At 37.2% G+C, this 24,482-nt stretch overlaps 1 protein-coding gene across 1 annotated transcript in view; it reads left to right on the top strand.

The window, feature by feature from the left end:
• Positions 1–13,272: 13,272 nt before the first annotated feature.
• Positions 13,273–24,482, top strand: part of DIAPH2 (diaphanous-related formin 2) — a gene marked incomplete at both ends in the record, with an annotated part of 148,880 nt that continues 137,670 nt past the window's right edge. Inside the window, 4 exons of the mRNA XM_009869903.1 lie at positions 13,273–13,467; positions 13,762–13,794; positions 16,172–16,348; positions 17,852–17,956. Of these exons, the coding sequence (XP_009868205.1) occupies positions 13,273–13,467; positions 13,762–13,794; positions 16,172–16,348; positions 17,852–17,956 (510 nt within the window). The remainder of the gene's footprint in view (positions 13,468–13,761; positions 13,795–16,171; positions 16,349–17,851; positions 17,957–24,482) is intronic.

Genomic DNA, 24,482 nt, shown 5'->3' with positions numbered 1-24,482 from the left:
GGCTAAATTAAGGTTGTCAAGGAGATTGCTGGGATTCCTGTGTTTGTTAATTCTGAACTTCAGTGTTATTTGTTCCCCGTAACACTCTGGTATCACATTGGAAGTATATCATTCTTTTGGATACCTAGGAAATTGGTAAGTGCTCAAGAGCCTCAGATCTGATTTGAAATGGCTTTTGTAGCTTAGGTGAACGCAGAATCTTTTTAACTGAGAAGCTGAAGCCAGGCTTTGTATGTAAGTTCGTGGAGGAAGAATAGTAGGTAGATATCATAAAAAGGAGCAGGAGAGGTCACTGGGGAGGTGACTGAGTGTAAGGGGAAGAATATTTTGAAGGATGATTACGTGTTGGTTGACCAGAGGCACTGGAATCACTGTCCTCAAGACCTGGAAACCTGGAAGCAAAGCATTTAGCAGGCTGATTTGCATCTGATGTTGACCCTGCTCTTTTGGGCAGGAGTTTGGGCTAATCTGAGAAAGGAATTAAACCCTTTCAAACGTTTGTGATTACGTGAATCGGTACTTCGGAAGAGGTGTTATAACAGGATTTGTGGTGCTTCCTGGCTGTTAGAACACTGGCTAACTAGAAGTTAAATAGCCAATTTGTTTTTTGGTGATTTTTATTTAAAGTTAATAATATATTGTGTTGGTTTGGTATTAGCATAAGTGGAAATATTTGTGGCATGTAGTGGCTAGTGCCACCCTAAAAGTATGCTCCATTACCCCCGGGTTCACTTCAGGTTTGTGTGATAGTTGTTCAGTGATAGATACTCCACCTAACTACAGACTAAATTTCTGAAGGGGCTTTTTTTTCTGAGTGTGATGCTGTCTTTAAAAGCTGATTTGCAGAAAGATCTTGTATAACATAAACTCTCTCCTACCCATGAGAGTTTGTTTATTATTTAACTGGAGACCAAGTGGATTTTGTGATTCATCCAACAAGGAGTAACTCACACTGTTTTAAAAGCAGAAGTTGTTTATGGGTAGTACGTGAAGTCTTTTAAACCCCATGAGCTTTGGGATGAATCAAAATCTATGAACTCAACGTTCTGACTAATGTGTCATAAAGTAGCGTCAAACAGAGGAATAAAAGCTTTTACTGATCAGCTCTAAACCAGAAGTAAACTGAGCGTGTGAGGTCTCTCAGCTGTGTGGCCACACCCATGTGGGTGCAGGAGTTGCGAAGTGCTTTCACCTCTGTGTCAGCAGCATCCGTCACTGTCAGCCGGGCTGTGAGTGAGAAGACCTACGTCCCACCAGCACCTTTGACTCGGAGGGTGGTTTGATGTCATTCTTCTGCAGAGAGATAATGTGCTCTTTACACACGGCTTGTCTGCGTGTTTGTGTACTGCATACGTGAACTGTGAGTCAGGCTGGGCAGAGGATTTTGAGTAGAATGTATTGCATTTGAGATCGTGGTGTCTCAAATCATGAATAAAATCACCTTATGCCTGCAGAGGATTCTTACTTCAAGCAGACGCTTGGGGAAAAAGTGAACTGAAATGTTTGCATTTTAGAAGACTCTTGGCCTTACTAGGTCAAAGCCAAGTGAAAGCCAACTTCAGCAAGTGAAGTTAGTTAAGGTGTGTCCTGGTTTGAGCTAAACAGAGCCTTTACTGGAGAGTAAAATTCATATTTTGTTCTGTTAAAAATGAAAATTTTATTCTGTTGCAGTAAAGTATACTGATCAGGCATTACTTCTAGTATGGTAAAGCAGGGCATGACTGGTGCTGATGCTTTGGTAGATGCTTTAGTTTTTAATGTGAATTGATATTGACACCATTTAAATGAGGTGATAAATAACAGTGATAGGCTTATCTGCTTGTGGTAATTAAACTTCCTGAACTAAGACTGTAACTGTAGAGCTGTTCTGTGCTGTACAGGAAGCTTTGCAAACAGAGTGGATTCCGCCAAGGCAATGTGAAAGACTTTCAGGGAGAACTGACAGTGTGCAGAGCAAATAGAAGTGATGTTTTCTGAGATTTTAAGCACTCTGGTGCTGAATATTCAAGTTACTGAGGATGATCTTTTGCCTTTGTGTTACAAATAGTCTGTAAAGCATGCTTAATGATACTGTAGTTGCTGGTGACCCCTGGAAGGAAAAGATAGGCTTCAAAATGTTGGGTGGGTTACAACATGACTTGTCTTTTCTGCATCAGTTGCAGTACTTTAGAGGTAAGCAATAATTGCTAATAACTTTCCTCTAATTTTTTACACCCATGCCCAATTTCAGAGGTCAAGTAGATGAAGAGGTGGCAGTTGCAGCTGAAGCAACTGACAATTTCAGTTGGTTATTCATCAGTTTACTTGTTCAGCCTTTAAAACCACAAGAAGTTAGGAAATTACTAAAATGAATGTTTTTATGCAGTTCCTTACAACTTGCATATCACGCTCATTCTTTCCATTCAGTATTTTTAAAATAATTTCATGACTTTATTTTGGAGGAAATAAGCTTTTTGTTATAAAAGGCTGTGGTGGTAGAGCAGATAATTTTGAAGAGGAGATCAATAGCTGAAAGTCTTTCTTTAGTATTTGTGTAACAATTTATAAAGTTACCAATAGACAAAGACACCATGTCTCGAATGTTATGTTTGTTTCAAACTGATCTCGATGTTGTGAATCAAGTAGCTTTTCCTTGTAGTATTGGTGGAGTGAGCATCTCTAGGTTTATCAGTTCTGAGTGTAACTTCCTAATAGGTGGAAACTTGCCTAATAAAAATAGTACTAAGACAATCTGCAAAGCAAATATATTCTACTTGTTAACTGTTAATTCATTGCATGCGATAATTAAAACATTGGCTGTTTTGAGGGAGCACTGTTGGCTTAAGCAGTCTCCATACCCACTCTGGTGCTCTACTGACTTAAGTTTCTGTGTGGTAGTGGGACAGACAAGGTCGTGAAACTCAACTAGTCAAAACCTCTTCTTTGTTTTTTTGTTCTTCTTTGATTATTTGCTGAAACTACTAAGACTAGTGTCCTACTAAGAGTAGAAGTCCTCCTTTTTTATTGGTTTGTCTAAAGTTCATCCACTAGTACTATTACATGACGATTGTGTCTGCTTTTCAGCCGTCTTCTAATAGTAGCTGTTTAGGTGGACGTGATGTGAAAGCAGCACATTGTATGCATGTGAACAGATCTGAAAGTGGCAGTGAAATGGCAATTAAATGATGCTGTAACCTACATCATGCTATAAACCAAAAAGTCATCTGGTTTGTACCTCGGAAGTTCAATTTGGGAACAAGCACACACAAGCGAAGTGTTGTATCACTTGATGCAGCTACTGAAGGTCTTTGGTCCACCTGGGTGTGGTACTATTTGATCTTAAGGTGTAGTGCATGCTGTAATATCACCACACCTCTGTTATATAAAACAAAAATGTGCTTAAGAGTTTCTAATAGATATGGGCTCTTCGTGTGTAATCAGGAAACTATTTTTCTGTTCATTTTGGAGTGTTTTATAAGGTTCTTTTTGTCCTTTTAGTGATCCTCAGAGGAAATTATTGGAGACAAGATGGTATTGGAGGAAGTTCTGGGTATGCTCAATGTGATGCATATTTGTTGCTTCTGAGTGTTCTTTGCATAGTATTATCAGATATGGAGGACATCAAGGATGAGAAAATGTTTTTATTACTAAAAATATTTTTAATTTATGCTTTATAACAGTTAAGTATGTTTAAACTTTTTTGAAAGTGTAGGATGTAATTGTAAAAGTCACCAGCTGATTGAAAGTGTCCCAGTGCTTGCTACAGGACGATAGCCGGACAGGCAGCAAAGCAGCAACTAATTTTAGGTTACGTAGGCCAAGGGAATTGCAGTAGAGGTACTGGTGTGAAGGTACACAGGCCCATTTTCTTCTGTTTCTTTGTTCAAGGGTTAGCTAGTCAAATGTTAATGACTTTATCCTGTATGGGATCACATAAACAAAAATGCATCATAATGAATATTTAAGCTTGAAAGTGAGAAAAAATAACCACAGGCCTGAAATGTTCTTGAGGATGCCTTCTTATCACAACTAGTTAGTTGTGTATTTACAAATGATGGGTATAAATTCGTGTTGGTATCTCAGGGATGGTTGAACAAGACAAAATAACTTTGGCCAGGAAAAATATTATTTCTGCAGTCTATTATTCTGTCTTCATATGGTGACTGCTAATGATGGTTGTTAGAGTATGACCTTTAAAGATGCCTGTGTTGCTTTTTTTTTAATATTTGTTAATGAGTGTAGCTTTGTGAGGAACAAATACTAAGCCAACATGAGATTCATTAATTTCTAGACCCCTAACAACAGATACAAGTAGTTAGTTTTTGTACTGTTTAGAGTTTCTTGCTTCCCTGTCTGGATTTGGATTCCTCACGTTCTTCTGCTGTGAATTATTTTTATCCCTATAAAATTGAAGTAATTACTAAAATACTGTGGCTTCATAATGGAACAGTGCTGGATGTTTGCATTTGTAATTGTGTGAGTGCATGAGGAGATGAGACCTTGACAGTTATTCATAGTTAAGACATGCAGTGTTCCAGCTGCATTAGAACAGGGAAGTATTTGCATAAAGAAGAAGAAAGATGACAGCATATCAGGCTGAGCATATACACCGATACCATATGCATTTTAATTTTTGTGCCAGCCACAACCAAAAGTTTTAAACATAAAATCTGAAACTCAAAGGATAAACCCATGTCAGCTGGCCAAGTTCAAAAGTCAGCATGTGAACTCAAATTAGCTGAGATTCTTCAGTCTATGTCTGTCCCTCTTTGTAAGCAATTTCTGTCTAATTTTGTATACACTCAAATAAAATTTGTATGCAATAAGAATTGTTTTCATAATCATTAGAAGTCCTTGCTTATGAAATTCTTCACTACTCACAGATTGAATAAACTATTGAATAAGACAGATTAGTAGAAGGGAGTTTATAATCAGATGAGACACATATTGCAACCGAGACTTCAACACTGAAGCACCTCTTAACTGTTTTTGTCCTGGCTTTGGCTTTAAATACTTTAAATACAGTGCTTTGTTTTTATTATTGCTGCAAGTCTTAATTCCTGTAAAACCAGATTCTGCTTTCTTTTTGATTTCTAGTCTTATTATATAATGGAGTAGAAAGAGCAGTTGCTCCCAGGCAGTCCACTTTAGTAGAACTACTTTGATTCCTCCCTTCCGCTCCTCTATGGCAAGTGCATCTTGCACTGCTTTGTTCTCATCAACAGAGGAAAAAGCAAGGTGAGGAAACTCCTTTGGATTCAGCACACAATTTCTTGGCTGAGCTAGAAATACACCAGGCAAGGTCTGGTGCGGTCTCTCTGCCCATACATCATAGAATGTGTTGGGGTGGAAGGGAGCTTTAGGTGTCTTCTAGTCCAACCCTCTGGCGGCGAGCAGGGCCCCATCAAGCCTCCGTTCACTACTATTTGACTGTCTTCCGCCAGTGCAGTTTCATTTTTGCTCTCCAGTTTATTTACAGCTTGATGGAGGCGTTCCCACACTAGAAAGGTATGTGTTCATGGGTTACCTAAGCTCATGTCACACTTCAATATTATGATAACCTCTCTCTTTTTGCTTGCTTTCTCTTTAACTGAAGATAGCAGATTCTTCGTAACCTGTTACAAGCATCTGCAATCCCCTTGAATTCCTGTTAGTAATTAAAAATTTCACCTGTACTGAAGTCAAATGATACAATTGGCTTACTCATTTTTATGTATCGTCTAATTCCTCTCTATTCACGTGTAGCTTCATTTCCTACTTCCCTAAAGGACCGATAATGTTGTCAAGAAGCTGTTACAAACAGGAAAGAGGGGGAAAAAGAGCAGAAAGCCCTTGTATATATCATAGCAGCTATAAATTCAGTTTAACCCTATATGCTTTGACTATTGAGTTACATTATAGTCCATGCCTGCAGGAATTACTGTGTGTAGAATTTATGTTCTTCAAGAAAAAGCCATAGAAAAGGCCAAGTTCCTTGCTATGACAGCAGCATTGCTCATTTTACCAAGGTTTGGTGTCACATCATTTATTATTAGGGAAGAAAAAAGTAACATTGCCATCAACTTTTTTTTTTTAATGTAGGGATTAAATACTGCTCTGATCAAATTCTTGCTCTTTGTTAGGAAGTTTGTGTCTTGGTAGACAGACAACATTGTTCTAAGAAGTTGTTGACATGATCCCTGTGACCATATGTTCCCAGACTGCTGGGTACAGACAAAATGAATAATGTTCACCATTGGTTCTTGCTTCTTTGGCTTGCTGCAACCCTTCTACTGCCAGTTCTTTTGTGGACTGTGTTTCAGTTTGTTGGATTTTGTGATGAGTTTCTTGCTATTTAAAAAACAACCCAAACAAAGCAAATGCATGTCCTCACTTCCTCAAAGTCTATAAAAAGTGAAATACTCTATTTTTCAAGGAGCTGCCCAGTATCCAGTGAAGCTCTTTACAGTATAGACTTGCAATCTGCAACTTGCTGTGGATCTTCTGCTTTATTTTTAAGCATATCAATTCTTTCCCAACAGATGATTCTGCTGGTTTTATCCTCTTGTCCAATGGTAGCAGAGGAAAAATCAAATGGATTGTAACACTTATTTCAGTGTTTACTGTACCCCCAAGAGCAAGAGGTGTTCTACAAAACCAATAGCATGCTTGGTTAAGAATCTTTCCAAAACTATCTCTGCTTAGAGAAGGAAGAAAAGTACATAGAAACAGCCTGCCACTTGTATGTGGGTATTAGGCCGTATTTGCATGCACTGTGAAATAGGAATTGAGTAAGCAGGAATAATAAAAAAAAAAAAGGTGCAAAAGTACTGAAGAATTTTGTCGAACAATTTATACGGAAGAATTTTCTCAAATACTTTTCTCAAAGCAGTTCCTGCCTTGTTTTCTAGAATATTTTCAAAACAGCTCTCTCACTGTCAAGTTAACTGGTCATTGCTCATCTTGAAAGTAAAACACAGGTCTGAACAAAAGATTGATCCCAAGTTCAAAGCATGTAATTGTAGTTAAATGGGCTGCCTATCTATAAAAGGGTAAAACCAAACTAAGACCATACTTTGTTAAGAGTGAGGATGAACATTTTCACATTAAAAAGGTGTCTCTCTAGGAAATGAGATATAAAAGGAGGAAGCCTATTCTCAGTAGCCTTAATTGACCAAGCTCAGTACCTTTATAACAGCTTTCATTCAGGCTGAGCAGCTCCACAATGTATTTGAATGAAAAAGATCAGCGGCTTGCACTCAGGAGAGCCAGGAGCAAGGAAGGAAGATGAACAGAAATGTGATGCACATCAGGTACTGCTCTGTAGCAGAACTGGCTTTGTTCTGCTGCTGTGTTAAAGCAAAGAGCTCAATCCACTGCTTGTGTCTAAGCATAAAATTGAGATACAGTCTGCACTTACTGTGTCAGGAATTGTTTTGACATGGTTTTTCCAGTTTAACTGTTCCAGAATGTTTCAAAAACACTTCACAATAAAATTATACAAAAAAGCAAAAGCCAAGTTCCATAGAAACTCAAAACTCGCAAGACATACAATTGAATTTTACAAAGCGAGCAGCAGAAGTACAGAACTGAATATAGTGCTGACAGATATGTTTGGTGGCAGAAAGGCAACAGGCATGCAACCAGTACAGTAAGCATCTAAACCATCCATTTACTGCGTTAGGAACTGTTCTGTGTTCATTTTTCATTAAGTCACTCAAGTGACTAGTTTAGCAAGTCTATCTTCTCCAAACTACTTTCTAATTTTCCTCTAGGTGAACAGAATATGCTGATACTGACAAGCAGTCCTGCCTAACTCTGGTAAAATAGCAACCACTTGGACAGATGGCTTCTTGTCTAATAAAGTATTACGGGCACCTTTTACAGGCACCAAATATACACAGAATGGTACATGGGTATATCAAAAGATTTTTGAAATGATTCTTAATATACTTTTAATCTACTGGCTTTTTACCAAAGGACGCTTAGGAGATGCAGCTTTTGAAATAAGCTTTCTTATCTTGCAAAGCAGGAAACGTAGTTGGCATTCTGCTATCTGAATCCTATTTTTAAAAAATAATATATTCTTCAAGAAAGACCATTAAAATATCTGTTACCAAAATTACTAGGTGTGAAAGTGAAAATATCTGAGCTCAAAACAAATGCAGTGCTGGTCTGCAATGATCCCAAAAATAAAATATGTATGGCAACCGTGTATATGCTCAGCCTGATGATTCAGGTACATGAAGAGGTAGAATTCCCTTACTTAGTTTCCCCATTTACACTGCTGACAATTGGTGCAGTCCTGTGTGCTTTCTTCTTATTGTCAGATATGACTTCCTTCTTTTTATGTTCTAGTGCAATTGAGACACATGTGAGGTCTTCCTGGAGGTATCTGGAGAAACTTAGATCAACTTCTGTTGCTACGCTTATTTTATAGAAATTTGCCAAACTGCCCAGAATACTTTCAAGTGGCATATTCAGAATAAAAACGTAAGCTTAGAATTAAAATAAAAGGTTTGAAGTCTTTGTTGTAAGGGCAGCGTTTGCCATGTCTCTTAACCTTGGTCAAGGTCTTGATTAAATCTCTCTTAGAATATTCATGTTGAGGCTAGTAAGCTAGCATGCACTGCGTAAAAGTAGCATTGCAGTGCTTGTTTGCTGTGAAATTTATGAATGGAATTATGAATTGGCTCTTTCAAAAGTCTAGTTTGTAAAAGGTTTAACTAGCGAACTGGTGCTCAGTGGTTTTGAGTGAGGAATTTAAAAGCTCGAGAGCATCCTGAAGAGACACAGCTTGTCCATCTCTATTGACAAGTGTGCTGTGCTGTCACAAGACATTTTTCAAAGAAGCTCAAAGGAAAACCTGTCTTGCATGATCACTAGGTACCAAAATAAGAATTAGATCCTGGCTGTACTAAGAACTCGTCAGTTGTGTAGCATAATTGTTATAAAAGCCGCCGAGCCGGTGCGACTTTAGCGATGGTAACTTACCTGATACAGTTGGTGCAGAGACTTGATGGAAAATGTTTGGGCTCTAGCAGTAGCTCTGGAAGATGCCAAAGCATGCCTTCTTTGCTCATGCACCGGCTAAAGTGAAAACTGCCTCGTCTAACAGGCTTTCTGAAACTGTTTGTGCAGTAGTCTTAAGCTGATCTGACTGCCGACTTCCTGGTGCTACTCTTGCTCTTTTGCCTCACAACCAGCAATTTTTTTGGCTTAGATTGATGTGGAACTGCAGCTTTTGGAAGAAGCTTTTGATTTTTAAATAAAAACAATGTCAGTTGAATGGTCTTCCTCGATTCCTTTGTATCTTCAGCTACAAAACTGTTGAAATGAAGGCTGTGTTTGTTTACAGCTGTGTGTGTGTTGTTTGGTTTTTTCAACTTGTGAATCAATTTGCTTTTTGCTAAAGGCTTTTTTGAAGTCATCTGGAAAAATGCAATTTTTGGAACAGTCCATTGCTTTTGGAGTGTGATAATATTCTGCTGGTCAGGCAAAAATGAGGAGACCAATTGAGTTTGTCCCAACCTTCATTTTCAGCCAGACCAGATTGCTCCTTTGGGTCTATCTATTCCCCTTGTGCAGAGACTGCTTGAGGATGAAGTCGTGACGTTTGTGAGAGCAAGTGTTCGGGGTTATCGTGCCTGTTTTCCCCTTCCTTGTGTTTGGGACCAGTGCCGAGGCACTCCATCTCCCAGCACTATGATTAAAGTATTGGTGCCCTCTGGTGTTAATAATTACCAACCTGGGTGACCTTCTGGCTTTAGCGTAAGTTGTCGGACTTCTTTTTCTAGTGTTGCTCACTTCTGGGTGATCATTTTCTTGGGGAAAAAAAATGGAATAATTGGGGAAAGCCAAGCAGCTTCTTGGTTGAGAAGACAACTGCCATCCTCGACTCTAACATCACAGACTCTGCGCTGTCAGCATGAATAACTTTCCAGATTAATTTTGGCTGTGTGGCGCAAGGTGTTCACATACTCCTTGGTGTCACTTTGTAGTGCCTCAGCAAGTGCTTACCTTCATGTTCAGGTTGTAGATTAATCTGCAGTTCAGTACTTTAAATAATGCATATTTAAGGAGGTTCTGAATCGAAGAGATGCAAAGCAAACAACAGTTTCCCATGTCGTGTCATATAGACCAAACGCAACTGTGCAACAACAGTAACAAAGCTATTAATGGTGCTAACTTCAAGTACCTTGGATATACCAGATGGATTACAATGATCATTTCAAGTTCTTTTTGAAAGAATGGTGAATACTCCTTGAAGTGCCAGAAAAATTTTTGTAAACCAAACATTTTATGAATTCTATTTTTACTAATTTTATTATTAGTGCTAGGTATACTTTGTCATAGATAAAGGTCATGAAAGTCCTAAATGAATGTGTAGTTCTAGTTTCTGTACATCAGCTAATGTGACTCAAGTACCTTTTCACAATTTCCTGGGTACATTTTTACATTTAAGTACAAAATTGAATATGTTAACAGATAGTTAAATTGTCTAATGGAGACGTTACTCATTCTCTGTACTGTAGAACAGAGGTTGTAGGAGTGAATTCTATTTTGTGGCTGTAAGACCTAGGCTAGAGTTGCAGACAACTTTTTGTACTTTAGTTAATTATTTGGTTTAGTCCTTTGGTTAATCAGTTTTGGATTTTGGCTCTTTAAACTCCCTTGGTTCAGGTACTCACAGGGGAAGTTACTTGTTCCTTATTGTATGCAAATTTGCAGGTGTTTAAAAATCACTTATTGTTGAGCAAAGTTATACAATGTCTTGTGCGGGTGTTAGAATCCAAGTGGATTTTAGAAAACAGTTATATCACCTTACATTAAAACCAAGAAAGTCAAGAGAAGGTCAAGTATCTTTTTGTAACCCCTGGAAGATTAGTAAAGTTAATAGCAGTTGGAGCTGTTACCTGGAGTTGTAGCCTGTGTGCAGGAGCGGGTGTTGCCGCACACCAGGATTTACCTGAGCAGTGTGCAGTGAGTGAAAATTTCTGTTAAGTTTGGGAGTTACCCAGATGATCGTTGTTTTGTTATACATGTGGTAAACTGTGAGTTGCTTTTGATTTTATTTTTGTGGTCGAAGTGAGATTCTTGAGCCTAACAATTAAGAATGTGTCCAAGTAATACTCAAATATAATGGGAAGATCAATCAAGATCAAAGGCACCTTAATTTACAACTCAAGTGATCTGGAAGGTTCTATTAATAAGTAAGTTAGAAAAAGATTAAAAATAAAGTAGTCTTGCTGTGAGTTTAGCATTAAAAGTTGATGCGATAATCTCAAGTCATTTGATGCTTTGAATGTTGACATTGTTACTGGGGTAGCCTGATCTGAGCTTAGATAAGGAAATAGTTATTTTTATATCAATAAATGTAATGAACTATTGTGAAAATCTGTCTCCTGTTTTGATGTCCAAGATTTCAACTACTCTGAAAGTTAACATGACTGCGACACACCTTTTGAGCTAAAGGAGAGTATGATACGCTCTAATTTTGTGTGCTTTATTGTTATGATCTGTCAGTAGTTATGCTAGTGGGATACTTAGAGTAAACTAAAATTGGGAGGAGTAAACAGAAATTGGTGTTTTTTGATATTGAAGGACTGGAAAGACTGTGTTTGAAAGGGAGGAGCTCTCACTGGAGTCTTGTAAGGGAAGAACTAAGTAAATAAGTGGGAAACAGTTCTTTTGGTACAGGAGTTGATGAAGGTCCATGCGTTGTGTTGATATTAAAAACTGGGAGAGAGATGATACTCTGCTGTATGTATGTTTATACATATAAATACTAATTAGAGATCCCTCCTCTGCTCATGTTTTGTAGAGGTTTTTGCAAAACCTTTGCCTTTGGGCTGCTTCTAAAATGAGGGAGTTAGTGTCTTAGAGCTAGAAAAGGGCTCGTTTCTTTTGTGATGCTCTGTCTTATAGATGTCTGAAAGAATAATGCTAGAGGAATGACTGCAAAAACTGTGATATCTTAAATTTCCCTCTAGGGAAGTAAATACTTTTGGTTTATATTCTTAAATCAGACTGGAAACGCAATTTCTTTGTTAGTGTGAGAGACTGTTGGAATTGTGTGTCAGCGAGAATCTACAGGTACATAACTGCCTTGCCTCTGCCTCCAGCTACTTGCAGTTTCTCTTCTACCTGTTAAATGTGTTGCTTATCTTGAGTAGCTACTGGCAGCGGTGTAGTTTATGCACCACAAGGAGATCTGGCAAGAAAAGCTGTGTGGTGTCTTGCTTTTAGGATTCGGTGTTTTGCCCAGAGGAGTTTGAGTGACAAATGCAAGATAAGTGTAGAGATGGAGTAGATTATCCTGTTTCAGGTTCTGGGAGAGATTGACAGTACCTGAATGAGAAGGAGGAAAAAAAAAAAAAAATCTAGTATAAATGACTACTGAAATGGATACAGAATTTTAGAACTTGTTGCTTCCATAGCTGTCTTGGGGTTGCAGTCATGGTTAGGCTTTACTTCATTCACACTTCTTGCTCAATAATGCCCATTTAAAAGAAATCTTAATTTTCATTTCAAGATTGGAGTGTAACTTCCTTTTTTAACTCCATACTAAGTCCAGGTAATGAAAGTATAAGAGGTGTAGCTGTAAGGAAGAGCTTTTGGATGAGGCGATTAGGAAGCTAAAAGGTTGGTGTCAGTATCTGGAGTAGTAAGAGAAAAAGATTTTAGCTCAGCTGTCTGTGCGAGGCAGGTTGGGATGGGATGGATGTTCATAGCAGCCCATATGGCGCTGTGTTCTAGATTTGTAACTAAAATAGTGTTGATAAAACACAAATGTTTTTAACTTTGCTGAGCTGTGCTTACCCAGTGTGAAGGCTTACAGTTCCTGAGTGTTCCCTCCTCTTAGGAGCAGGATGGTGTGGGCTGGAGGTGGTGAGGGGACACAGCCAGGACAACTGATCCAAACTGACCAAAAAGATGTTCCATATGGTGTCGTGCTCAGCAGTAAAACCGGGGCTGGTGGCACGGGGAGGATGAGAAAGTTTTTTTTCGAAGTAGCAGTTGCTCAGAGGCTGAGCAGGTATTGGTCTACTGGTGGTGAGTGATAGCTTTTTTTTTTTTTTTCATCATTTGTTTCATTGTTGGTGTTCCCCACGCCCCTTTGCTTTTTTCTTCCTTTAATAAACTGTCTGTAGCTCACCCGTGAGCCTTTCCTTGTGCTGCACTTCGCATTCGCTCCCTGATGCCGCTGTGCAGGAAGGAGCAAGTGGCTGGGAGGGGACTGCCCTGCCAGCCAGGGACAAGCCGCCACACTGTCCTGGATACCCTGAATGCTGATGTTTGTTGTACTTGTAGAGTGTAAACAAGTTAGTCTGTCAGTCTGGATTACTCAGGGCTAAGGAGGAGTTGGCAGAAGACACACGGAGCTCGGGCACAGGACACTCCCCTCGATTCTCTAAGTCTCAGAAACCATCAGAACTGAGAATGCCCCCCGGCTGGCTGCTGACTCAGTTTGAAGCCCAACAGTCCGTGTTTGCTTTGGAAAGATTTGTGAGGGATCTTACTGCCTTTTTGTGAAGTAACGGGGATGTTAGAGCTATAGAGGTTTTGGGTTCCTTAGTTAAATCGTCGAAGACAAGGTGAAATGGGATGCAAGCCTGCTTTTTCAACATGAAATGCAGTAGAATCCACGCTTGTTTAGCTGCAGTTTGGTTAGAATGCTTACTGAAATGTCAATGTTTTTAATGTTAGAGTATGTGAAATATGGGCTTCTTTATTCAGAAACAGTAGGTAATATTGTCTTTTTTTCTTTGATTTGTGTGTGTATGTGTTTTTTTTTAATAGAATATTCAAATAAAAACTTTGGCAGATGATGTGGTAAGGTCTTTGTAACATCTTAATTTGCAATGGTAACTTCACGCTGCATGCTATTTTACTAAATATTGTGGACACTATAACATGTTCTTATAAGGATATTAACATTAGATTTCAGAAAATTGATTTACAATTCCTAAGGATCTTAATTTGTGATTTCAGCTGAAGCATAAAAATTAATATTGATTTGGAGAGGCTTCTTTAACCACATTCTAAAGACTTCAGTAATACGATGGATATGTTGAAACTGTACTCAACAGTTCAAGTGTTATTTCTCTTGACCTTTTTTGTAACAGTGAAGGATCTGCAGTGGTTCTTCAAAGTTGGTTGCCACATGATTCAAGTGGAACCATTTTGGGTAATAAGAGTGTATTGCATTTCAAACCACAAATTTGTATTCAGTAGCACTAACTTCATATTTCTGAATACTATGCAAAGTATTTTTACAGAAACTTACATAAAAATTGATTTCAGTAAGATTATAGATTTATATTTTCTATGATAATAGTTAAGCCATGCTGGCCGCTTTGTTAATCATCACTTCTAGGTCTGAAACGAAGAAATTGTACCGAGTTATCATGGAGGAGATTCATTTATGGCTTTAGAGTGACCTCACCAGCACAGTCCGATTAAACAATTTTTTTGTTAATAAGGTGTACTTTAAACAGATCACAGTATGGTGAAATAGATCTTAAATTGCCTTTTTTTTGAGGGGGGATTACTGAATGGGCATTTTAGTATAAGTGAACAGTGAAACTGTATTTGATGTGTAATGGCTAATTTTGGATACTGCCTTTCGGGCATTATGTCCTATCTTTGGCCTTTTCAGTAGGCTATGCCCTAATTTTAGTTTCAAAAAATGTGATGTACGCTATTTTAATAAGGAGAAGATGGGATTAAAGTAATATTCTTGCCTTGTTTAAGAGTTTAACAGTATCCTTGTAGGTAATGTGTTTCTGTCCACAAATGTAAGACTTTTAAGGAAGAAGAAACTCCAACCTCCCTCCCCGCAAAAGCACAAACAAACAACAAAAAAACCTTCAAAGGAATTCAGAGGGCATGCAGCTTATCTAGGGATACCTTCCCTTCAAAACTTCAAGGTAGTCTTATAGGATCTCAAAAAACAAAACCAAAAGAAACCTGACAACAAAACTGAGAAAAAGATACAAAAGAACATAAGAAAAGAACAAATCCATGTTCCACAGCACTTCGCCAAGTTTTTCCACTCCTGACCGGACTATTCTAAAATGAATCCAGGTTTCCTGAAAATGAAATACTCCATTAAACTTTTCACACCTCACAGAGGTTGTTTAATTATAGAAAACACAAATTTTGGTTTGCCTGTCCTCATAGATACTGCAGTAAATGGTGTGAAAGGTTCTGGTAACCCTACATAAGCTGCTGTTAGATGGAAGCACATCTTCATAAGGCTGTTCAATGCCTGAAACAAATACACCAGTATTTGTTGATGCAAACAGTTAATTTGGAAAAAATACTCCCAAGGAACGTCTGTATGTATATAGACAGTATTGTTAAATAAGAAATTCTGACTATTCAGAAGAGTTATATGTTAGTAATACAGTCACAAATGGCCTTATAAGGAAGGTGCTCTTGTTGGTTGTGTCCAGTATTAACCAATTAACGAGTAAGCATGCTTCTTAAAATAGAAAAGGTGGGGGGGTTGGTAGCAGGCATAAACCAAGTCAGCCTTAACTGGAGAAATGTCCGTGCAGCCCGTGTGATTCGCTTTCACTAATGTCTGCTCTGTGTATTTAACTATGGATGGCCGCTTCTCTGTGAGTAATCCGTTACCTGGCTTTTTAAGATGATGCACTAATTTCAGGAGTCCATACTCAAAAAACTTCAAGGAATTGTGAACTATACTTGGAGCATTAATTCCTCTACAAACTTTATTTTACTTTAGCAGGATTTTTTTATAAGCCTGGTGAACTTGTGAGTACCTCCTTCCCAACGGTGGCTTTTTCAGTTGTCCTCCAAAGACTTATAGCTCTTCAGATGAAGGAACGCTTGGACATTACCTTTGTGGTACCATATTTATTCACTATCAGGATAATTAGGGAGTAATGTCAGAAGATGAACTCAAGTTTTTGAAATGCTAAGAGTTTAACTTAGATGGTATACTTTTGAAACTGTGAGAAATAGTTATATCCCTTTTGCATGTGGTCTGTCATCAATCTACCTTAAATGTTGTCTTTCTATGAAAAGTAATCTCTGAAGGTTAGAGTATTTTTACTTACAGTTCAGTTTGAGTTTTAACTCTGCTGCTTGGATTAACTAAAAATGTGTCTATTACTGCCTTCTAGTTGGGTGGTTTCCTATATTCCTATTTCTGCTTATTTTGAAATGGATGTCTTTGCAGCGTGACAGAATAACGAGCTTCAGAAAATCAGCAGTGAAAAAAGAGAAACCTCTCATTCAGCATCCTATTGACTCTCAACCTTCTATAAGTGAAATCCCGCTTGCCCAGGCACTTGTTGATGAGCGTTGCATGAATTTATCAGAGAAAGAAGTTATGGATCTCTTTGAAAAAATGATGGTAAGATGATATGTTACATCCTTTTATGAGGTTTTAATTTGTTTTCATATTGGCATTTATTATGTAGTAATGGTTTTTCAAATGTTGTCATTTTGGAAGTAATAACTGCTTGGGAGCATGCATAGCACAGGCCTGATGGACCTGCCTTAATTTGCACATAATTAGCTGAGTAACTCATAGAATGCTCATATGTATGTTTAAATTACTGGGTCTACTTCTACAGAGAAAATAAAGGCAGAAAAAAAAGTCAGAAGCAAAAATCTTAAGCTGTTGATTGCTTCATTAAGATAACCAGTAATGACCTTAGTAACAGTAGTTAGGTACTGCTCTTGAAGGATAGTTTTTAATAAACTTAAGTAAATACTTTTGAAAAAAGGTATTTTTCCAGTACTAAAATCTTAATGTATAGAAAGCCGAAGGTTCATGTGATCTTGAATATTTTCTGTCTTACGATCACTTGTCAGTTAGTTGTTCTACTCAGAAGCAAGCTTTTCTGTTAGTAGCACAGAAATAGAATTTTGAAGGGGGGTATGAATTTTGCGGTGCACTTTGGTGTTACTTGAAATAGCAGGAAATGCAGTCTTTGGAGTATTGTTAGAAAGGTTATTTTCTGTATACTTTAAAATTGTTGTAAACTTCCGTACAGTCAGTGTGGCCTAAAAACTGGCCAGCTCTACCTAATATTCAATGAAGTTGTGATCACCTTCGAAAGATTGGATAAGTGTTAATGAATTAATACTTGCTTGATTTGCTTGATAGATCAAGGGATAAATTTTTACCATTTCTAAGTAATGTTAATTGAAGCAGGCAACAGGTTGGTCTTCCAGAGACTAATAATTCTTTGAAGAAAATGTTAACTAGGAAGTTGCAACATTTACTACTGGATTTTATTGGTAATCTGAAGTTACTTTGACTTTTAATGGCAAGACTAGTCATGACTAGTAATGACTACCTGTTGTATTTATTCAGTTATTAAATTGAAACAGATAGCTTAGATTTAATCTAGCAGAATATTTAGTTATTTAAGTTTGTTTTAAATGTATCAGTTGGAGCACATTCACACCTACTCCTGCCAAAAGTTAATCATCTGTGTAATAGCAGCCTTCTGAATAGATAGTGCAGGAATGATGTTTGTTATGGTAAGTTTTTGTAAAACACACAGGAACTTCACAAGAGTTAACACTTCCATTATCAACTTGAGGTGTAGAACTTTTGAGTTTGTCATCTAGTTTTATTTCTTGAGCCAGATTTTACTAATGGTAACTATCCGTGATGCAATTATAGTTTTGATTGAGTCTAGTAAACAGTGAACACTTGAAGTGACAGAATTAAATGAGAAAATCAGGTGGCTCAGAATTAAACAATCTGAAGTGCAGATAAGCTGGAAAAAGTAATTTGTTAAAAAAATGAGCCATTTGTTTAAGAAAAGAAGTATAAAAATAACAAAGACTATTAAAAAACGTCAAGTAGAATCTTGATGTTGTGTGGTCTGTTTCTTTTCAGGAGGACATGAATCTAAATGAAGAGCGTAAAGCCCCTTTAAGAGATAAAGATTTGACCACAAAACGTGAGATGGTTGTCCAGTACATTTCTGCAACTGCCAAATCCGTAAGTAGTCATCTCTCCAAGGCAGACGGAAGTAGGAAGCTTGGCTTCCTGAGCGCTGGGCTTTTCAAGCTTGAAACTTCCTTTTTTTTTTTTTTTTTTTGTGTGTGTCTGGATTTATCTTCCAGGAGCGATAGAAAAGAAACAGAAATCTATACTTAGTAAAATGCTTTTAACTGCTTACAGCTGCACCTGAAGGGTTAGTTTGTATTTTAGTTATTGGGGAATGTAAAAACTTGATGGTTGTTTTTCTGTAAATGGTAAGAAATTACAAATCCAATGATGTAATGGATGAAACCTGAGCATATATCTTTGGAATTCATCTTACAAATTTTTGCTACCAAAAATTTTTAGAAGGGACAGCATGACTTTATGATTTCAGTAATGACATATGCACTAGATGTAGAATTTAAAGTGTTAGAAATGGGGAATCAAAATACTGAAAAGTATTTAAAATTGAAGTCAAGTCAGCATTTTAGCTTAATTTGAGTACATTGTGTATCTGGCTTGAAGACTGTGTTACATATTCTGCTAAAAATAGTCTGAAGGTTAATAAATAAAACAATTACTTTAGTGAGATGGTCTTAAAAGAAATTTCAGATTTGTATTTTGAGTAAAAAAAAATATAATATACATATTGATTAACTGTTAGTTGATGAATGCTTCATGCAGAATTTTTGAGGTGTGTCTGTTCCAGGGTGTCAGAAGTGTAGGAGAATGACTGGTGGCTCCAACATTTGTTGAGGTGGAGAAATACAACTTCGAATAGTCAAGACCTGCAATTTATTTCTTGCAGAGGCACTAGTAGTAGTGGGACTATTAGTAGCAATTAGTTGTACAATTTGAGAATAATACTATTTGAGTGTTAAAACTTGACTATGGCAAATACAGTTCTTACCACACAAAAGGAGAATATGAATGTTGGATGAAACATGTATATGTGCTGTGATTTCCCTAGAAATAAACTTCATCTTGATTTATGCCACTATTTGTTGCATAACGAATTTTAAAGAAGGTAGTGGTGAATGTAGAATGTATTGCAGCAATGGGGAGAAGCGTGGGGGGGGTAGCTTTGTTTATCCAAGGGGCACTAGTGTGCTTCAAGTGATAAAATTTTCAATCAGCGTAGTTCTTCAATAAAATTAGCTAATGTGTGGGGTTTTATTTAGAGATTAGGATGAATCTCATACGTTTTTCACAGTTAAGTTACTGTGTGCCATAAAAGGTTACTGGAGATGAAGACCGTGTGGAATAATTGTTCAAATACATAATGGCAGCAGAGCTAGCAGTTTTACACAGCTGAGTCCAAGTGCTGAATATAGGTAGTGTTAAATAATTCTCAATTTCTTAGTGAAATAAATTGACAAATAAGATTATGTTCATGTCTTTCTAATGAATCTATAAGCACGGACTGTGAGCAGTACAGTTGACTTGTCTTTCTCTTAACCTTTAAAATCAGCTCTGCAGAGTTAAATTTCAAAAAGTAAAAATCACAGAGACATGCAATTATTAAATGCAAATGCTTTGCATTAAGCATTCCAAACTTAAGTGAGGAAAAACTTGCATCATAATATGAGAATGGTAATTTACATTTCTGAGAGGAGTGATGTTTCGGCATGAGTTCATATTAAACAAAACCCTCAGTCCTTTAGTCTGTCTTGGAAGGAATCCAGTACTTGGAGCACGGTCTTGCTAAACGTGCAAGTTATTGGAGAATTATTCAAACTTATGCAGTGAAAATTATGAAATTTCCTATTAATATACTTTGCCTATACTCTCTTTGGGAACTGTTGATTAAACGTTGTAAGGTTTTTGTCTTCACTTGATGATCAATGTTAAATTTGTCTTAGTTAGCAAAAACATTTTATTAAAGCAATAGAAACTGTCACAATGGAAGTACTTGCAATTCTTTCCCAAAAGGTAGTTGGATGATGGTGATCTCTTCTGTATATTGGTATTAAAATGTGGCTGCATCAAATATCATAATCTTGTAGCTGAGGAAGAAAAGCATGGCTACCACTGCATGTCTAACGGCTGAACGTTGTAACAGGTTGCATTATTACCACTGTATGTGCTGCAGCATGGGAAATTTAACAGAACTTGGGATAGATTTGCCAAAATGTACTAACAATTAAAAATCCAAAAATGTCCTCCTATGTGAAGGTGCGCTTTGAACTTAAGTCAGCGCCAGTATGGATGTTTCATGCATAGACAAAACGTTGTTCTTAATGGAAAAGGCTTGTATTGTATTTTGTGTGCTTCAGTAAGTCCTCCTTACAATTGAATCGCAGCATTTGAATGGAATAATTTGAGGTCGTTCAGAAACATAAATGACCTTTCTGTAGAGTGTTACCCCAATTTAGCTTTTAAATAAGCTAGCATCTTAACTGATTTAAAAAAAAAACAACCCAAAAGTAGAGCTCAATTGCAAAATGTTGATTGGGATCTTACAATAAAGCCAATAGTCTTTTTAACTGTTAGTTTTGTCATCTGTTTAAACTACTGTTGTGCTTCATTGAGTTCAAGCCCCAACCAATTTTTACTGCATCGTGAATTGTCAGGCTTTCTTTTCTTCAGGCCCTCTTCAGGCTTATTTTCCATGAAAATGCTGATCGCATTCAAAATTCTTTCTTAAAATTTTCTACCTTTTTCTTTGGTCACAGATAATTGTTCATCTGTCTTTCTTTTTCATCCGGAAAATATTTGAGCCTTCTGCTCAGAGCTCACAACGCACACTTAACAGTTGATGTGACTTTCCTTCTCGTTCACATCTGTCTTGGGCTTTTAAGCTCTCTCCACTCGTTTGAAAGCATCACTCTCTTTTCTGATGTTGTCTTTACCAAATTGTTTTTAAATTTGGTTCTTCGCTTTCTCTGCCTTGTGTGCCATCTGCAGCATGTTGACCATGCTTTTCTGAAGCACTGTACTGTCTTCAGAGGTCTGAGAGAGAAATCTAGGTTTTCAGTGGATGAAAAACAAGCTTTCCTTTTCCTTGAGGGAAGAAGGAAGGACAGAAGCAAATAGGCTTGATGCTTTCATGTGAAGTGATTATCTGTGCTTCTCATTCCTTCCTTCACTGGAAGATTGTTGATTGTGGAAACTATACTTAGGAAATGGTGAAGGCTTAGAATCCTATTTTAGAATTGAATTTGGTGACATCTCATGCCATACTGGATGAATTGAACATTGGGGAGGTAGTAAATTATCAAGAGATTGGTGACGACAGTCCGTCTTGTGCTTCCACACAAAGCTTCATCAGGATTAAGAGATGATTGTGGAAGACTTGCGGAGACTTCTGTCTTCTGAAAGACTTCCTGAAAGGATAATGAAAGAGATAAGAGTAGAAACTGAAGTGGGTTGAGGCTGGAGACAAGCAAATTCCGATGGCAGAACAGGATCATGCTGTCTCGGGCTGTGAATCAGATCCGAGCGGTGGTTCAGTGAACTGGCTGCTGTCGGACTGCGGCACAGAGCTGGCAAGGGAAGGTCTGCGATAGTTAACGAGTCCGTAGTCCTGATGCTCGCAGGAACACGGGCTTTTGAGCAGAGTGATGGAGCAGGACAGAGATGTGCTGCCTTTCTGCAGAGTTTCTTCTATGTGAAGTCAACTTTTTGTTAATGAACCTGCAGAGATGCTGTTCCATTTTAAAAGAGATGTCATTCTGAAAATCACTGTTTAATTATCCACATAATTAAAAGCATCCATACTGAGCAGTTGAAGAAAAATGCCACATGAGATTTTCTGAAATGCAAGTTAGATTTGTAACCGTAGGCTGGTTTGGATTGTGAAAACTTAATTAAATTCAGAGATGACATCATCTTAGATAGATCAAAAGCTCCATAATAAATGAAATTGTTACAATGACGAGGAAGTTAGCGTGCCGTTAGTTTTTCTGTAGTTTTCTCAGTGTCACATCTCAAATATCTGATCTCATAATTTTAACAAAATGGCATATCTCTTAATCTTTCAAGATGCAGATGTCAAACTAGGTGTTTAGTTATTTGTTTGAAATACGTAAAATACTGAAGATTCATCAGTGGAACATAAGAATTCCAAACTATTTCTTTTACAATAGAACTAGTTTTCCTATTGACAAGCTGTAACTCTGGAAGAGTTTGATAAAGTAATAAAAGAATGTAACTACTACTAATGATTAAACACTGAAAAAATTGTGTGATGCTACCTCCTACTAAGTCCTTTGTTTATTTATGTATTATTATTATTATCTTTTTTACACAATAACCTCTCTTGGCTGACCACTGCATGCAGATAGTCGGAAGTAAAGTTCCGGTGAGTATGAACATGATGGTTTTGCTTTTTCTTATGAATACACTTCCGTTGTAACAGATCAGGCTGGAATATTTTGGACTTTTATCTTGGATTTGAAAGTTCACTGGGCATAACTGAATCCTTGTGTTATCAAAATAATTATCAACTACCTCAGTCATGTTTCTTACCAGTGTAAAAACAGAGATTGCACTTTTGAGGGATCTGTTTTTAAGTTTTCAGGAATCTATTTCCAAATATTTCTGACTTGCTGAGAGCTCATCTGTTCCTTATGAGCAACAAGTATAGTTTAGGCTTGTCTTGCTTGTTATGAAAGGCAGCCACTTGAAACTAAATTTAGAGTATTTGACTTACTTGATTCTGTTTAAATGTGGATTTTCTTCATGTCCTAATTGTTGTTATTCATAGTTTCTCATGGAAATGTCAGCTGCTGGATATCAGTGTGAGAATAAGATTAATAAAGAAGATTCAGAAGGTCAATTAATAAGCATAAGATAAGGTCACAGAGCAAGATTTTTATTCAGTACTCAGCTACATTTTGTGTTGTCATGATTGAAATGAGTGATTTTTAAATTTTTTTTAACAAGTATTTGGGACTTAATTTGTTGGACTGAGTTCAGCAAAATTTTGTTTTCCGGAAAAGAGGATTTTTTTTTTGGGGAATAATGACATAAACTTTTTAAATGATGGCTGAAAGCAAAGAACTTTTTAATTATGGATAGACTTTATTTTTGAATGCAGCCAAAGCAGGCATTTCAGGTACTGTGGGTTTTGTGCTTAGGCCATATTCAGTATTTGTATTTTGTCAAAAAATAATAAAGAACAAGCTATGGCTGTCACATCATTACCTCAGATGCACTTAGATACATAAGGATATAGTTTGCTGTTGGCTTTGCTTTATTCAGAATGGTCTTTAAATAGACTTCTCTGCCTGTGTTCACCAGTACTTTTGTACACAGTACTGGTTCTTATGCTGATTGAGAAAATACATGAGCATGATGAAGATACTTAAAGGTGTTTGATTTTTGAGGGGCAGATTATTAATTCAGTGTGTTAAAACTGGTTTCAAATAATTCTTGTAATCCCATGTAATTTCCTTATAATATGCATCAGCCTGAACAGCTGCTGTGTGAAAAGATTATTTTTAAAGGTGACTGGTATATGCAGAATGGGTAGTGGAGAAATTCTGTAATGTCTGTTTCCTTCCCCATGCCTTTTAATTTGAGGGCTATTGGAGAGCAAGATTAGTTATGTATTAAAAGCATGTTTTTACATAGATAACTTGCAAAATAGTTAAATAAGAAATGTCACTCATAGAGTATTGCTTCTGCATATTCTTGCATAAAGAATGGATGCATCTTTGTGTGCTGCTTCGCAGTACCTGTTTTTGTAGTATTAATCCTTTGGGAGTTGATTGCCTCTGCTGGCATATGTAGTTATTTTCCTGAAGAGTTGCAAATTTACTCTGGTTAGGGAGGAGAAGAATTTCTGGCTGGTGATTCTAGTAATGCTGGGTTGCAGTCACGGTTGCAGAGAAGACATTTGCCTGGTAATGAGTTCAGAGCTTTAACATCTGACTTTTAATTGGGACCTCAAGCACTGCTGCCCACTTGCCTTTTTAGCTGCCTGCAAAGTAACCTAACCTTGCTTTTAGAGACAGTTGTAATTGCATTAAAATGACAGCTGCACATTTATTTATCTCTAAGGCATCAATGTAGATGTCTAAAGTAGGATTAGCTTGATCTGTTTTTAATAGGTTGTGTTAAGGTCTGGCTAATTGACAGGGTGAAGCGATTATGAACTTTGTAAACTTCCAATTTCTAGTTCAGGAGCCAATAAAAGTCTTCCCTCATAGCCAGAACAAGGATACACCACTTTTTCAAGTTAAATGTGCAACAAATAGAGTATATGTGATTTAAACAAAATATTTTAAACCCCTTTCATCGCTTTCCTAAAACCAACCAAACAAACCACTTCCACACCCCCCAAACTACTTGTCTTGCCTAACTTTGTTATTGTTGTCCTGCTCTGGCAGGGTTGGACTAGATCTCTAGAGATCCCTTCCAATCCCTTAACATTCTATGATTCTATACTTTAATTAAAATAAAGTTGTTTCTTTGCCTGAGATAGAATTGTATCGATAGAGTATGCAAAAACTCTTCACTTAGTCATTGATAAGTGAGAAAGTGTAAGTTATAACTTCTGCCTTGTTAATAATTATGCTGGCACCAGTTACTTTCT

Source organism: Apaloderma vittatum, unplaced genomic scaffold (assembly GCF_000703405.1).
Source record: "Apaloderma vittatum isolate BGI_N311 unplaced genomic scaffold, ASM70340v1 scaffold2155, whole genome shotgun sequence".
NCBI lineage: Eukaryota > Metazoa > Chordata > Aves > Trogoniformes > Trogonidae > Apaloderma > Apaloderma vittatum.
The sequence above is the reverse complement of the archived record's forward strand: the minus strand, read 5'-3'. Positions and strand labels throughout refer to the sequence as shown.